The sequence below is a fragment of the Galeopterus variegatus genome, unplaced genomic scaffold, assembly GCF_000696425.1.
Source record: "Galeopterus variegatus unplaced genomic scaffold, G_variegatus-3.0.2 Scaffold108, whole genome shotgun sequence".
Taxonomy (NCBI): domain Eukaryota; kingdom Metazoa; phylum Chordata; class Mammalia; order Dermoptera; family Cynocephalidae; genus Galeopterus; species Galeopterus variegatus.
Window position 1 is genome coordinate 212,895 of NW_007726219.1, and position 17,439 is coordinate 230,333.

The 17,439-nt window shown below is 42.1% G+C and overlaps 1 protein-coding gene across 1 annotated transcript in view; it reads right to left on the minus strand.

The window, feature by feature from the left end:
* The window catches only part of TRAF3IP1 (TNF receptor-associated factor 3 interacting protein 1), a 67,010-nt gene extending 49,987 nt beyond the window's left edge, over nucleotides 1–17,023 (minus strand). Inside the window, exons 1-7 of the mRNA XM_008586042.1 lie at nucleotides 16,931–17,023; nucleotides 15,567–15,728; nucleotides 14,309–14,452; nucleotides 13,767–14,207; nucleotides 10,294–10,365; nucleotides 9,163–9,238; nucleotides 4,404–4,499 (exon numbers count right to left, since the gene is read on the minus strand). Coding sequence (XP_008584264.1) covers nucleotides 4,404–4,499; nucleotides 9,163–9,238; nucleotides 10,294–10,365; nucleotides 13,767–14,207; nucleotides 14,309–14,452; nucleotides 15,567–15,728; nucleotides 16,931–17,023 — 1,084 coding nt within the window. The remainder of the gene's footprint in view (nucleotides 1–4,403; nucleotides 4,500–9,162; nucleotides 9,239–10,293; nucleotides 10,366–13,766; nucleotides 14,208–14,308; nucleotides 14,453–15,566; nucleotides 15,729–16,930) is intronic.
* Between the last annotated feature and the right edge of the window lie 416 nt (nucleotides 17,024–17,439).

The window sequence follows — 17,439 nt, forward strand, 5'->3', positions numbered from 1 at the left end:
GTTGCCGGTGCCCGGTCTGGTACGGGGGCAACACTGAGGGTTGCGATCCGTTGCCGGACACGGAAAAAGACAAAAGACAAAAAAAAAAAAAAAAACCCACCATCATGATATGTCAGTTACAAATGCATTATCTTTTTTTGGTAGTTCAAGACCAGTGACACTTTGCAGTTTTATCTTCTCAAAGCTTTAGTGGCATTAAGTAAGCTTTACTAAACCCCAAGTTCACGCAAATAGAGCATGAAACAAATGATATATTCACCAATACTATAATCAATTCTTAATCACAGAGGGCAGATTAATCAGTGTGTCAAATAATTGCTTTCAAAAGTAAACAATGCACTTATAAAACATTAAAATTACTATGAACTGGCAAAAAAACCCCAATGCATTAGAGCTCTATCTGTTGTCTGGAACCACCTGGTAACCACCAAGCCTCATAGGTAACGGTGTGAGCCCTGTTGTCAAGACTTCCTCAGTTCCAGCACAAGTGCTTGCATTCATCAAGCACTACGCTTGGAGCAGGTCCCTCACCTTCCTAAGCCAGATTGCCCTCCCTCATGCAGTTACCCTAAGAGGCAGATGAGATCATGTGTATAAAGCAAGTTGTACTGTGCCTGGCTGCCAAGAGCCATTTTGTATCAGTTACTACTACTGAAACTCATTAATCAGATGGAGAGCCCAAAATACAACTGCAAGCAGTCTGTCATTCTGCCAGTGTTCTGTGCAAATTTTAGCTGCACTGAATCGCTGAATATATCTAAGTTTAAATGTGATCAAATAACCAGTGTTTTTGAAAAATAAAAAACTTTTTTTGGACAATCAGAATACAGCCTGGATTTCAGATGCTACTGGGAAATAATTCTGTTCAGTGAGACAATAATTTCGAGACACTATTTTATGACAATAATTTTTTTTTTCCTTTTTGTCTTTTTTCGTGACTGGTAACGGGATCGCAACCCTCGGAATTAAATTTAGCCTACCAATGCAAAAGACAAGAGTTGATGCAATGTGGATGACTGATAAATATTCCTGGAAAATGAAAATTCGATCACACCTTTTAGATTCCAACAGAGATCTCCAGCAAAGAGGGGCTACTCTGCCCCTGGTGTTGTGAGCTCATGGCACATGTGCATGTGTGTGTAAGAGCCACAGATATTCATTGATCCCACACAGTCTTCGTTCATTCCAAGACACAGCAGATCTGTTTTCCAGCAACAGGAGTTCTTTCCTACTAGATATTGTGATTAAGGCAAAGAAATTAAGATCCATATTTTCAGCTAGATATAAGTTTTGCAGTACCTTCCACTGAATTTTTGGATCGCCATTTTGATGTTTTTGTCATCAATGACCTGGATGCTCTAGCAGAAATCTCAGCCTTAAAGAAAGGAGAATGAAAAAAACTCAACTGATGCATTACACAGCAATACCAATAGCAAACTTATTTCTCAAGCTCTGCTTGAGGAAGAATAAGCATGCATAACTTCGTATAGCATACATTATACGAAGTTATACGACGCCACCGGGCCAGCCCCATGACAATAATTTTTAATTTTAATGTAAAAGAATATTTTTTTTTAGCTGCATGCTGAAGTATTTAGAAATAAGGTGTTTAGGATGTTTGTTAACATACTTTGAAATAGTTCATAAAAATGTACAACCATAGATGAAGCAAATATGGCAAAATGTTAGAACTACTGAGTTTAGATGAGAGGTATATGGGTGTTAATTGCACTATTCTTCCTATTTTTCTGGATTTTTTTACAATAAAATAGTTTAAACCATAAAACAAAAACGAAATGAGGCAAACTAAGCAAAATAAAGATACAACTTAATATTGTAGAAAAACCAGGAGCTGTTAAACAACTGAAAGAGAACAAGGCATGTGATACAGCTTGTATTAGAATATGGACTGCAGGAAAAAAATCATTCGTGTTTAGGAGGAAGAAAAAAATGGATAGATTCATTGGTAAACTCTCCAATCCACCTGCAAAAGCAAAATGATAACAAAACCCACAAATTCTCTTATGATGAGAAAACAGTGCCACTCAGGCCCTGGGCAGCAGACACAGTATGGGCCAGCTTTCTTTGAAAACGTGACTTTTCTTTGAAGCACTAAGAATGAAAGGTAATTGTGAGCAAAGGCTCATTAAGCAGACCCAACAGCAGTGGATCTGGAAATCACACTTAATGGAAGAAATCAAGGAGCTATAACAACTGCTGGCAAACTCAGAACTCCAAAAGTTAAATGACTACCAGTGCAAGACAACACTTGTGACCACGATGGGGGGACCCAAGGCTTGTACAGAGGCAGGACTCCAGGGGAGCAGAGTATGGGGGAGAAGGAGGGGCCGGGGATGCTCCAGAGCACCAGCTCTGCTCACGGCCACTATTCCAAACCCCACCACCACCCAGGGACAGCGTGAGATCAGGAGATTCTGCTCACCCCACCAGGTGGCTTTAGGTTTCATTCTAATCTCTGCAAACAGCCCAGCTGAGAAACAGTTCGCAGTTGTACTACTTAGTGACTAAGCTTATATTATTTTCAAACTTGTAGATAATATCTACAAAGTGCTCAACATATGTCTAAAGAACAATTCCAAGTTATTTTAAATCCACTGTACCATCTCAAAAGGAGCTTGGTCTCACCCTAATGTGGGCTTGTCAGTTACACTGCAGTAATCTGTAATAAAGCAGACTTGTGGGTAACACACACCACTGAGTAGCAGCCACTTTATGGACATCCATCTCATTCACTCCAAGGCAGGTATTTTTATTCTCATTTACAATGAGATAACTGTGGCTCGGAGAACCCACCCATGCAGTATGCTCAAGGCCATGAAGCAGGTCAGCAGCACAGCAGAAGAGGTCACACTGTCTCAGATTCTGGGTCCTAGCTACACGGGCAGGGGCTGCCAGCAGTCTCCACCCTCACGCTTTCACCATCATCTGCTCCTCTACTGCAGTACAGGACTGGAGTACACTTGGGCATTTCCCCCAACAGGAGCCCGTGGATGAGAAAAGCTCCCGCAAAAACGAAATACACTCTCCCAACATGTGGTTGAATTATAACAAGCATGCCCACAGTGAAAAGAGTTTTCATCAGAAAGAAATCATTCTGTGCAGTTTAGTAAACTTTTATTCGGTCATCCCATACTAGTGAAGAGCTAGATAAATCACATACAGCTGTCCTACCTGGAATAAAATTCCAAGTTTTACACAGTACCTGCTGTACCAATGATGGAGTAACAACACTTACAAACATACCTCCTCTTAGAAATGTGAGTTCTGAAGGGGAACACACATGTATAGAAAGATGTGATTATCACTATTCTAGCTAGTTTTAGAATTTTTTTTTTCCTTTTTGCCTTTTTTCGTGACAGGTAACGGGATCGCAACCCTCGGTGTCGCATCCGCACCGCGCTCAACCAGTGAGCGGACCGGTCCCCATATGGGATCCGAACCCTCGGCGGGAGAGCCGCTGCACTCCCAAGCACCGCACTCTACCGAGTGCACCACCGGGCCGGCCCGCTAGTTTTAGAATTTTTTTTTTCCTTTTTGCCTTTTTTCGTGACAGGTAACGGGATCGCAACCCTCGGTGTCGCATCCGCACCGCGCTCAACCAGTGAGCGGACCGGTCTCTATATGGGATCCGAACCCTCGGCGGGAGAGCCGCTGCACTCCCAAGCACCGCACTCTACCGAGTGCACCACCGGGCCGGCCCGCTAGTTTTAGAATTTTAAAAAATCAGATGGACAAGAGGCAAGTTGAGCCCTGAAAAAATTTCATCTTCTCCTACAGTCAAAATTTACACCACTTTTTTCCTTAAATACAACTCAAGAATTCTAATATTTTTGAAGAATTTAGCCTGAAGTCACAGTAGATGTAGTTACTGATACTAAATCCAGGATTACTCCTAGGTGTCAGCAGGATGAGGACTCGTTCACAACACATTGCCAACCTTAAATGAAACTCGGTAAGCAACCAGACAACTTCCCCAATGTGCCGTAAGCACGCACAATAAAAGTCTTTACTGTGGAGCATTTTCTTAAAAGAACAAAGCAGACCAGGATATAAAAAATAACTCCTCTAAGTAATCATTCACATCATTTTGTAAAATTCCAATACCAAGGTTAAGAAAGCATTTTGACTTAAATGTAAAAATAAGTTACACATAAAAAGGCACATAAAGGTTAACTTAAAACTAACTTAACAAAGTTATCACATAACTTAGCAAATTAAAGCAAATAAAATTGCTGATCTTCAGTAAATGGTGAAAAAAGTTGATAAACACCAAGGTGGTTAGAATAATAAAAAAATAATTTATAACTACGCTAAGATGTAAATACTTTGCATTTCATATCAAAGTGGTGAGGAATTTAAACTAAGGAATATATTTTTCTTACCTATTTCTGAAGCTGTAGTTTCCTGTTCTGGCTCATTATTTAATCCAGACACTATGGGGTCTAAAATTTTAGCTGAAATATTATCCTTCTTCCTTCCTGACATAAAATAGTTAACAACAGATTAAAATATTGGAAAGGTTTTTCTGTTCGGTTGCTTTAGTTGGGATTTATAGGGAGTTTATTCCAAGGTCACCAACAAACTGTTGTGTCAACTTACTGGCCAATTCTCAGCCTCCACGGGACTCTCCTCTCGGGAGAGCTTGACAAGAAGCCCTTCTCTCCTTCGCCAGTACCGCCTTCCCTCAGCCTTCAGGATACCCCCTTCTCCAAATTTCCTTCCAACTTGCTGCCCTTGTTTCCTTTCCCAAATTCTCCTCCTCCCCCCTCTCTAACCTGCAAAACTTGACAGGCTCTGGAGCTCACTACACCCCTTTACCTACACACACCCCTGCATTAATTATCCCATGAAGGTCCACAGCTGTAAATGTCACCTGTGTGCTAAGAACTCTCAATCTTTTGTTTTTACCTTCACTTTCTCCAGCTCTCTGCCTCCTCTCCAAGTCTACACATCCAGCTGCCTACTCGACACCCCTACTTGGCTGCCGCACAGACACCTCGCACTGATGCATCCAAAACAGCACTCCTGACAATGCCACCCATTCCACTGACCAGCATTTCCCAAAACCTTCCATTTCAATAAACACCACTGTCTAGGTGCCCAGACCCCTCTTGAAATGGGTCTTATCTTTGATTTCCTCTCCTTTCTAACAAGTGACATTTATTCCATTAGCACAGTTGTCATGTCTACTAGCAAGTATACCCCAAACCCAATCCACTCTCACCACTGGCACTCCGGTCCAAGCTATCACCATCTCTAGGCCACAGCAACCTCATCACTGCTCTCCAGCCTCTCTGCCCCTCTATGGTTTTAAAAGGGGGTTGTTGGGAAAACATAGGAAAATGATCAGAGCCCCTCAGATGTTCAGAATCTTGCTGAGCATTTGATGTAAACATGCACGTGTGCCCAGGTGTTCCTTGGTTATTGTCTAATGTAATTGCGCATGTGCACCCAGGTGTCCTGGGTTATGGACTTAAGTATAAAGGCTGAATGGCTCTGATCCACAGGGCCCCCTACCATCCAGGTGCCCCCGGAGGCAGAGGTGGGCCACCTGGGTGGAGGTGCTGCCAGTGCCCTTGGTATGCCCCAAGAGACCACTGCCATTGCTGCTCCTGCTGCTGCTACTGTTGTGGACTGAGCTCATGTCGTCTGCCGGTGGCTCCCGGGGTCTTTCCCAATTACCTAGTGTGGACCTACATGTAAGGGGTCTGGTGACCCAGTCTGTACAATAGGTTTGAAGGGTCTGAGCCCTAACCCTGACAGTACAAATGGAAATTTAGTATAACTAAAATAATGAAACACTTATGGCTTTAGTTATGAAATGCTCAGCCAGACAATTAGCGTAGCTATCACCTAACCCAACAACCGGCGTAGATACTTAGCAATACTATTGCTATAGCTTTAGGGGGTCCTTTTAAAACATAAGTCAACTGTTGCCTCCATCCTACTTAAAACCCTCCGAGGACATCCGCCCACACATACTGTAAAACATGCCGTCTACTGGCCTAGCCCCTCCTCCTATCACCATCCCTCTCTCCACCCTAGCCCTGCCAGCCAGGCTTCCTGTCACTCACACAGGCAGGCCTGCCCTCAGCTCGGGGTGTCTGCTCAGGGTCTCTGGACACCTGCATGTTCTCCCTCACTCCAGTCAGCATGCTGTCCAGATGTCCCCTCAGAGAGGCCCTCCCTGCCCACACCCCTCATCCCCGCTTCTCTCTTCGCTTCATTTCCCTTTAAAAAGGCCCATTGTTAACTAACATGAATGTATATACCGTGTTCTCTTTATTATTATAAATGTCCGCAGAATAAAGAAAGGCTCAAATGGTCAATTTCAGCCCATGATTGACTTAGAGTAGGAAATCTTCACCTGGCTGGGAGCAGCACTGTGGCTCTTACCAGTGGGGCCCACATACCCTTCTGTCCCCTCTCCACTCTGGCCAGACAGCAGTGCTCAACTTGAGCCCACGTCAAGTAAGGCCACACCTTTGCTGACCACACCCACAGAGCACCACTGGTTCAGTGGTCAAACAGAAGCAAAGGATCAGGCAGCAATATGTCTAAACTCACAAACATTCATTCGCAGCCTCCACTATGGCTTGCTTAGTCTTACCGAGCCGTTTCACGGTATGTTCCTTCTTAGCTTTACTGTAGTAAGAGTTATGTTCTTTTTCAGGGGAAAGACTGTTTTCACTGGTTCTAGAGCCCCTTCTTCCTGATATGAAATTGCACAATGAAAATATGTATTAAGTTTAATTTATAATGCTGCATAGTTATCAAACAAATGAAACTAAAATGTACTCACTAATTCAAAGTGATCAGTTCTACGATAATGGACTAATTAATAAGCAAATATTACCATATACTTATGGAGAATGTTTTTTGGATTCCATGTGGATTCTAGAACAGCTTTAAGAGTCAAAGTATATCTAACAAATGCGATACCCTCACTCTGCAGTAAATGCAAGGCTCATCCCCTTGAGCAGACACAGAAGTCCTGTGTCTCACGCATCTCAGGTGCTGGGCATTTTCCCAAATGCCAACCCACTTCAGTGAGGTAGAACACTGGAGTGGAGTGTCAGCTTTGCTGCGGGAGGACCCATGGTGAGATCCATGCCTGGCTAGTAGGCAAGAGTCCACCAAGTTGCTGACAGATGAGTGAAGCTTAATGTCTGATAATAAAATCTCTTAAAGATCATACGGAAAGAACTCCATGGCACAAGCTCACCAGTAAGCACAGAAGCAAATATCCTGAGGGATTAGGAAAGAACAGCAGGTGATATGACTGTCTGCTTAGAAAACTCAAAAGAATCAATGGAAGAACTACTGGATTAAATTCAGCAACAAGGATAGACTTAAGATGCAGTTACAAAAATCAACAAAGCATGTACATACCAACAATAATCATTAACGATGAGGGAAAAAAAGATACCATTTCAAAAAAAAAAAAAAACTAAAAACAAAAGCAACCATTGAGCAATCCCCTTGACTGACACAACTGAGCACATGTGCACACATCTTGAAAGAGCAGGAGACAGGTTTACTGACTTGAAAGTAGAGGTCTCCGATCTTCCCGAACTAACAAAAGCGTAAGTTTAACATAAATCCAATTAAATCCTGAAAAGTTTGTTTATTTGTGGGAGGTGGGATTCTTTGAGTCATGAAGTGATTTTAAAATTCATCTGGAAGAATAAACAAACAAAATGAACGAAACAGCTTAAAAGCTTTTTGAAAAGAACGATAAGAAACTAGTAGTAAAACAAAGAACAGTGAAAGTAAAAAAAATAAATAAAAAACCCCAGACAACAAAAGGCATCACAGAGCCTCTTCATATACCTTGAACTAAAATGTGATAACTAAAAAGAGTCAATATAAAAAGGTATGATAAAACATAAATCTTCATCTCTCAAATCTCTGGACAAATTACCAAAAAAAATATTAGCGGCTTTGTTTCAAGTACATAAAAATTAAACACTCAGGCAAATCAGAAACCAAGCCAAACATAATTAGTAAAAACAGATTGAAAAAAATATAAAAAACAAACATTTAAAAATTGGCAGACATCCTTAATGTACAGGGAGCACACGCAAATTAATAAGGAGAGACTCCAAACAGAGGCAATAAGGAACCAGACAAATTAAAGAACAAACATCACAGAAGCCAGTGAAAACTACAAACACATGAAATGTTCAATTTCACTAGTACTTAAATTTTTCATTTTTCACCTCTCAAAATCAGCAAGCCTTGAAAACACTGGAGAAGGTATGGGGTAGAGGGCGCAGTCAGTGGCACACAGGAGCTAAAACCTTACAACGTCCACTCCCTCCATACCCGTGGATCACACTTCCAGCAACCTATCCCACCAATGTCACCCAAAAGAGAGTAAAGCCTTCTGGCACAAAGATGTTCATAAAAGCATCACTTATTACTGGGAAAGAGTACAATTTACCGTCTAAGTTTCATTTTTAAATGAAAAATTCCAACTACTACATTCTTGCCACAGTTCTTTAACTTACAGTTTGGGAAAAGGATGATTGTTCAGAAACTACTGCCGCTCACTCAAAGTAACTTCATACTTCAATTAAAAGTCAGCCTCCAACACTAGTGGCCTCCAACAGGACTTGCCTGCATTTGCCTGGCATTCTTGTCCTATTTGCTAGTCTGTTCTAACGAGGTATTATTCTTGGGCAAACCCCAGGCCAGGCCTGCAAGCTTCATGTCTTATCATGATTACTCATGATAATTTCTGCTTTTTTAAACACATAAACATCACCTGTCTATATGTTCTTTATGTGCAGCCTACATCACAATTAAATTTAGCCTACCAATGCAAAAGACAAGAGTTGATGCAATGTGGATGACTGATAAATATTCCTGGAAAATGAAAATTCGATCACACCTTTTAGATTCCAACAGAGATCTCCAGCAAAGAGGGGCTACTCTGCCCCTGGTGTTGTGAGCTCATGGCACATGTGCATGTGTGTGTAAGAGCCACAGATATTCATTGATCCCACACAGTCTTCGTTCATTCCAAGACACAGCAGATCTGTTTTCCAGCAACAGGAGTTCTTTCCTACTAGATATTGTGATTAAGGCAAAGAAATTAAGATCCATATTTTCAGCTAGATATAAGTTTTGCAGTACCTTCCACTGAATTTTTGGATCGCCATTTTGATGTTTTTGTCATCAATGACCTGGATGCTCTAGCAGAAATCTCAGCCTTAAAGAAAGGAGAATGAAAAAAACTCAACTGATGCATTACACAGCAATACCAATAGCAAACTTATTTCTCAAGCTCTGCTTGAGGAAGAATAAGCATGAAAAACAATAGCATCCATGTGCTTTCAGAGGGGATCTGATACCAACTCAATCCAACTAAGCACCCAAGACCTCAGAATGTGAATGAGGAAGCCAAAACCCCTTTCACCCTAAATTTAGAATATGATCTTTTTGTACAGCCCTAAAAGGGTCAGCAATCTGCTGACCACACTTTGAGAAATACTGTCTTATCAGATGGCTTACGAGGACTCAACCTCAGTTGCTGTGCACTTAATTATTAAATGCATTTGTAAACATCGGAGGTAAAAACTTACACACTGTGTTTAAATGGAACACAAATTGAAGAAAACAGCACATACTGTCCCTCTCTCTGTTACCACAGTCCAAGTCTCACTACCTCTCCTAACTGGCCTCCCAGTCTCTATTCCACACCTAATCCATCTTCCCTGCAGCTGCCTGAATACTTTCTGAAATTTCAAATTAGGTTATGAAAGCAGCGGCTCCCTGCTGCTTGGGATGAGTCTAACCTCCATAGGATGGCCTATGTGGGGACAATGGGCCCCGACTGTACCCCAGCCATAGGGAGCACATTGCAGGGTCCAAACAGGCCAAGCAGAGCTTGGAGCGGTCTCTCTAGCTGGCCCTCCCTTTCCCCATCTGCCTGGTGACATAATCCTCTCCCAGACTCATCCTGAGTGCCACATCCACCCTCTCCCACAAATGACTGCCCAATCCCTTCATATTCCACACATCATACTTGTCAAATAAGTCAACCCAGCAGTGCCCCACAGAACACGAGAATAAACACACCCCATCTATTTTATCATATGGTAAACCATTTAAGTCATTACTTATACAACAAAATAAAGATGAACCTATTATGTGTAAACCCAAACCACACTCTCCTCCTACACCTCAGTGACCAGGAGAGGACACAGCATTTATTATCTCAACACAACAAGTTTATATCACTTAAAATTATTTTTTAAGGTTTACCTCTGTTTCAGCTTTGGAGTCTTTCAAAGATCCTTCCAACAACTTCTTAGACATCTCCCCTGAGTTTGGTGACTATAAGACAAAATTTTCTTTAAACATTGGACTTATTCAAATCTATAACATCTAAAAAACTATAACATTTAAAAACATATCAAGATATTTTACATAACACTGACCAACGGCATGACAATTCTTCCCATAAGAAAGTCATATAACCACTCCAGATCTGATTATTTATTGTTATTCTGCTTGGATTTCCAAAGAGTCTTCTGAGGAAATGGCAAGATCTCTTCCCATACAGGGCAGAATAGGTGGGCAAGGACAACAAACATTCCTGTCTCTCAGGAAACTACATAGAATGCCAAACCCCTATGCCAGGCCGAACTTCTTGAAAACATGCCCCAGTTAAACATGAGGATTTGGAAAAGAGGGACGGAACAAACATTATAAACCTCCAACCCCCATGGAAAAACTGCTCCTATTTGTATCTTCTGATAATAGGGTAACTTTAGAATGTAGTGATTCTTCTTAAGCAAAGGATTAAGACTTTAAGAAAGAACTCTCATAAACTACACGAAACACCACAAGAAACACCATCTCACACCTTAAATCAATTCTCTAGAAGACACGTCTCAATAAGGAGTAGAACAGATTATCGTCATTGAGATTTTCCTCCATAAAGACTAAAAAGCAAAGGATGCGTGTTCAATATTTCAATCAAATGTCCTCATAAGTTAATTATGAATGTATCAGCTTGTATCAGCAGTAATTATCCATGACCTCAGGTCGGGCACCTCACACATGCTACCATGAATCTTCACAGGCTCAGCTACTCCCACTGAGAGGGGTGGTTAGGAGAGGAGCTCCAGACCCACAGGTGGCCAGTCTAACCTAACCACCTCAGTGTGACACACTCTTGCCTGTTCAGTATGTTTTCATATCCATTTGACCTCTTCTTCACGAAAGCCCAGGAAGCAGCTAAGAACATCTCCTCCTCCTTTCTTCTAGACAAAAACCAAATGGGCAAGAGCATGGGATCTGACCAGTGTAAAGAGTGTCTGTGACAGAGCCCAGGTTGGAACTTTTGAGTGTCCTACCTCCCAGAGAGGGGATGGCACCCCCAGAGCTGACCTGACAAAAGTCGCTAGGAACTGGGGTAAGTTCTTTGGGAGGAGTCCCACAGCAGCTCACGCCTGCGTAGCGCTTTTCACCAGAGGAGACAACACTGCTGCTCCCCAGATCCACAGGCTGGATAAAGAAACCCACAGATTTGCAGCAGAGCCATACAAGCGAAATCACTGTGAAAGTTCTATACAAATCTGACTTAATAAGTACCAGCTTAGAGTATAAAAACAGTCACTACATTGAGGTCTCAAATACTTTTAAACAAAGCCATTATTAACATTTGATTCTGATATGTTCCCAAATATCAGCCTATAAAAATTTCTCTTTGGAATTGTTTTTCTCTCTAAAAAACTAGTCAAATCATCAGCAATTTTAGTGACCATAACATGGGAACACCTGGTCTGAAGACCTCGACAGGAGGGGAAGGCTGCATTCAGGGGCTGCATCACATACAGTAAAATACACCAGAATATGCTAGCACCTCAGAAAAATCAGGTCGGTGAAAAATATTTTTTCTTAGACCTCTTTAAAAAAAAAAAAAAAAGGCAAAAGATGGGAGGTGTCTTTGTGATTTGCAAAACGTACAAGAAAACCCAGGGGTTTTTTTGGTTTGTTTTTTTTTTCCTTTTTGTCTTTTTTCGTGACCAGTAACGGGATCGCAACCCTCAGTGTCGCGTCCGTACTGCGACCGGCAACAGGATTGCAACCCTTGATGTTGCGCCCGCTCCGCGCTCAACCAGTGAGCGGACCGGTCTCTATATGGGATCCGAACCCTCGGCGGGAGCGCCGGCGCACTCCCAAGCGCCGCACTCTACCGAGTGCGCCACCGGGCCGGCCCGAAAACCCAGGTTTTTATGACACATCACAGTGTACATTACTCCAGGATGTGCATGGGAGAGGGAAAAAAGTTGTATTTTAGATAGGAAAACCCCGAAGTTCCCAGTAGAGCACAAGACTCAATGACTAACAAGACCACAACAGTCTTTGGGATAGGCACCCTTTCCTATTGTGACACAGATCTCAAAGAGGGTTGTACTGACTTCCACAGAAAAGACCAGTTTACAGATTCTTGCAGGGTCAGTCCTACAGAGCCCACTGCCCTCCCCTGGAGTCACACCCCAAGATGCCACAAAACAAGAGGACTGCCACGGGGGCCAGTGTGGGCCTTGCCCCTCACTGCCCAGCCACATCACTTAGGCAGATCTTGAACCTTTCCAGACCTCTCCTTCCTCCTTTCCAGCAGTTGGAGACCAGGTGATTTCTCCACCTTCCCAGGACACTTTACAATAAGATGTTCCCACAAGAACGGGCATCTGGAAAAATGGCCCTAACATATATGAGTCCAAAAGTAACTTGCACATTTAGAAAACACAGTGTGAAACCAAAAGGATTTTCTAGCCAATCCTAAATTTACCTGAAAATTTAATTAAACAAAAAATACAATAAACTGAGGCCTTATTGTACTTAACTGCTAATGCCTAAAAATCTTTGAAAGTAGCTCTAATCCTTAATAAACTCAGTAATATCCATGCTTCAAAAGACAGCACACATACAACTGAGATTGCTTGTAAATACCACTCACCATTAATGCTAAGGTAAGGCTACTCCAAAGTCTTCAGAACAAAACCCAAATACAAATATACACAAAGGACGAAGAGGTGAAAAGCAATAAATCTTAAAACATCTGGCAAGATGAAGACAAGGGCAACTTCAGCTAATTAGCTCAAACTCTGAAAAATGTTGTTTTCTCTAAATGCCTGATGGGGAACCATTAAACTCTAAAAAGACCAAGTATTTAATATTTTCCTGACTTCCTTTTCCAAATGATCTTCCACTACTCAAAGATCAACATTTCACATACAGAGACCTCAATCAATAATTCTATCCAATGCTTCAAGATCTGAAAAGTCCATCATTCCTTGCCCAGATTCTCAATTCATTCCATATTTATTATGGACCACATGTCAGAAATTCTACTAGGCTGGGAATTCAACAGCAAACATAAAAAATCCAGCTTATATGCTTATGGAGCTCATGTTCCAGTAGAATTCTTCCTGAGTATAAAATAGGACTTGTTAAAAGCTTATTGAATAATGCCTTAATAAGTACCAAGAACCTGCTATTAAGGGATGACAAAATAAAAAACAAATAAACAAAAAACATCTGGCAAGAAATTGCATCTCTTTGGGTTTCTACTGGGCATCCAAGATTGCCATAATTTTAAATTGGCATAAGAGAAAACCAGTTTCCTAATCACATTGTAAGACAAAAATCATTTTAGAGAAAACCGTTTCATTTTAGAAAACTCTTTCTAAACCAAAGGTGGGAGTTTTCAGGTAAGATTTTACCTTTTTCTCTAGTTTATCATGCTCTCTGCTCTTTTCCCTATCAGGGTCCCTGGAGTGCTCTCCGTTCTTCACTCTCCGTCTGTCCCTGTCCCTCGCTTTGTCTCGATCGCGCTCTCTGTCCCTGTCTCTCAACCTCTCTTTCTCTTTTCCTCCCTCGCTCCTCCTCTCTCGCTCCTTCTCACGGTCTGCATCTTTGTCCCGCTCTCTGTTGCCTCTGTCTTTGTCCCTCTCTCTCTCTTGCTTGGCCCTGTTTTTGGTTTTTTCTCTTTCTCCTTCTCTATATTTGTCTCTCTCTGGATCTTTATGTCTGTCTCTGTCATTCTCCCTGCTCTTCTCCTTGTCCCTTTCCTTTTCTTTAGGTTTGCTTTCTTCTTTCAATTCTTCTTTATGTTTTTGATCTCTGCTTGTACTTCTCTCTTTTATTTCAGAGTTTCTTCTATCCTAAAAAAAAATCAAAGAATAGTATCATTTATGAACATTTTTATCTAAACTATAAGAAGGCTCACTACATCATTTTCAAAGACGTGCAAATTGCAATTCACCTCTTTATCTTTACAAATTCTGGACTCTTCTTCTCTAGCATTCTTATTATCCAATTCTTGAGACTTCAAGGTCAGTGAGGCCCTTCCTTTCACATCCCCCTTCTCTCCAGCTAAAACTCTCTTCACTGCATCATCACTGGAGAGCTTGTTGTCCAAGTGGAAGGAAATGAAATGCACGGTAGAATGAAATTAGCACATGTGACAAATGTGAATGTCAGCATTCAAAGGCAGCTCGTTAAACAGATTCTTTGTCTACCAATGAAATTCAAAGGATGAAATATTAAAAGAAAATGTTAATACCACACACAAAGCACAGCATCTCTTGATAACTATCACTTTCAGCACTTCGTCCAATAACAGTAGATCCCACCCAAGCTACATGAATTCTGGTTCAACTCTACCCAAGCTGTCGAGTGTGGACATGTGTGTTATTCAAAGACAGTAAAGCTGACCCACACAACTCTACAAATATCTTATCCTTCTAACAGGATCTTAACATATGATCTAATCACCTCACACCCATTAGGATGGCTGTTACCAAAAAAAAGTGTTGGAAAGGATGTGGAGAAACTGGAACCTTTGCACACTGTTGGTCGAAATGTAAAACGGTGCAGCCGCTGTGTAAAACAGTCTGGTGATTCCTCAAAAAATTAAACCTAGAATTACCATATGACCCAGTGATTTCCCTTCTGGGTACATACCCAGAAGAATTGAAAACAAAGCCTTGAAGAGATATCTGTACACCCATGTTCACAGGAGCATTACTCCCAACAGCTAAAATGCAGAAGCAACCCACATGTCCATCAACAGACTAATGGATAAGCAAGACGTGGTATATACATACAATGAATAAGCCCCACAGAAGAGGAAAAGTAGCTCCTGTAGCCCCTCAAGCCCTGGCTGGAAAGAGCTGCCTGTCCTCAGAGGAGGCCCAAAAGGAGATGGGATGCAGTGCTGAGAAGTCTGGTCATGCGTCCTCCAGCCACCAGACCAAGTACTTGTCAAGTTCCCTGTTTTATATCTGAAGCTTGTAGAACTTGTAGTTATCATACCAGTATGTTTTATTATACAGTTTTAAAATACTCCTCCTGTTAAGTGTGAGGCTCCAGGATGGCTGAGATCAGGTTCAAAGCACAGCATTCAACAGACAACACCAAAACTCCTTTCTCAAACACCCACCACTACATTTAAGTCACTCACTTTCCACTTTTGTTACTCAATACTGGTAAGCTTAAAACACCTGTTACTGCAGCATTACCTTGTTGAGACAGCATTTTCCAATGATCTGCAGCAGCTCGTTTGTTCTTTCAGGCTCATGTCCGGCCACAATTCGGGCTGGTTTTGCTGACAAGGGCTCTCCTGAAACCATTATGACCACATCTATGGCCTTCTGTAGGAAGCTAATTTTTGCATCTTTATCCTGAAATGTTTCCATTTAAAATACAAATATTAAAATACTTCAAAGAGTTTGCATTATCTTCAGTATGTTCAATAGGAACAGGATAGTTCCTATTTATATAAAAAGCTATTTTAAATGTATGACATTTAGAAATACTGACCTTTTATAACAAAACAAAAACAATTCATTAAAGCTAGCTAGCATTAACCTTTTTTTTTTTTTTTTCCAAAAAGATGACCGGTAAGGGGATCTAAACCCTTGACCTGGTGTTGTCAGCACCACGCTCAGCCAGTGAGCAAACCGGCCATCCCTATATAGGATCCGAACCCGTGGCCTTGGTGTTATCAGCACCACACTCTCCCGAGTGAGCCACGGGCCGGCCCTAGCATTAACCTTTGAAATACTAATTCCCTTTCTCAGAGGATAAAATCAGCATGACATGCACTTGCCACAAGTGAGAAAATGAAATGAGAAAGGGTATACATCAATTCATGAATTAATCGACCTTGTATTTGTATTGCTACGCAATAGCTATGCAACTACGCCACTTATAGGGTTAGGGCCATAGCTACATTAATTTTTTGGTTGGGGTTATTGGACTCCTGCCATCATAGCCAATTGTACTGTTAAAGCAATTCATAACTAAAGCCAAAAAGTTTCATTATTTTAGTCATACTAAGTTTCCATTTGCAATGTCAGGGCTAGGGTTCAGACCCTTCAAATCCATTGTACAGACAGGGTCCCCAGTCCCCTCACATGCAGATCCACAGTAGGTAATCGGGAAAAATCCCAGGAGCCACTGGCAGATGACACGAGCTCAGTCCTCAGCAATAGCGGCGGTGGCTGAGGGTCCCGGGGGCACTGGCAGCAACAGCCTACAGCAGCAGTAGCGACCTCCCCGGGGGCATCTGAGGGGCGAGGGGCACTGTGGATCAGAGCCACTCATCCTTTATACTTAAGTCTATAACCCAGGACACCTGGGTGCACATGTGCAATTACATTAGACAAGAACCAAGGAACACCTGGGTGCACGTGCCTATTTACAGCAAATGCTTGGCAATATTCTGAACATCTGAGGGGCCCTGACCATTTCCTTCACTTTCCCTACAGTATTCCAACCATATCAGCATATAAATGATACACATTACGGTACACTTTCTATTTAAAAATCCCCACTCATTAATGTGAGGGTCAGGAGAGGAGGAACCCCCACTCAAACCTACCTTAACATTATCAGACTTCATCTCGGCATCTGTGTAGAGGCCCTTCATGAAACCAGTCATTCTAATCACCTTCAAAAGATAGAGACAGGCCATTGTAAACATCTCATTCACTGAACCCCACACTCAGGAGCTGGCAGAATCAACCCGCTCCCAGGACTCGAATCCCTCACTTAACAAATATTTGACATCCACGACATGTGGGGTATTGTACCAAGCAGAAACAGCCTGGGCCTCACAGAACTCAGTCTGGCTGTGGGGACAGACAGATAAAGATTACAAACACTGTGCTGTAGCTAAGGAAGCACACAGGATCGGTACCTAATCCACACTTGGGAAGTCAGGGAAGGCTTCCCAGAAGGAGAGTTGGGGGAGCCGGGCACTTAGGAAGCACATGCCAGACAAAAGAAACAGTCCACACATGGTCCAGGGCCAAGAGGGTCCTGTGAAAGAGATCAAAAGAAGTTTGGGACAGCAGGAGCCTGAGGCCCAACCCAGAGACCCTTCGAAGC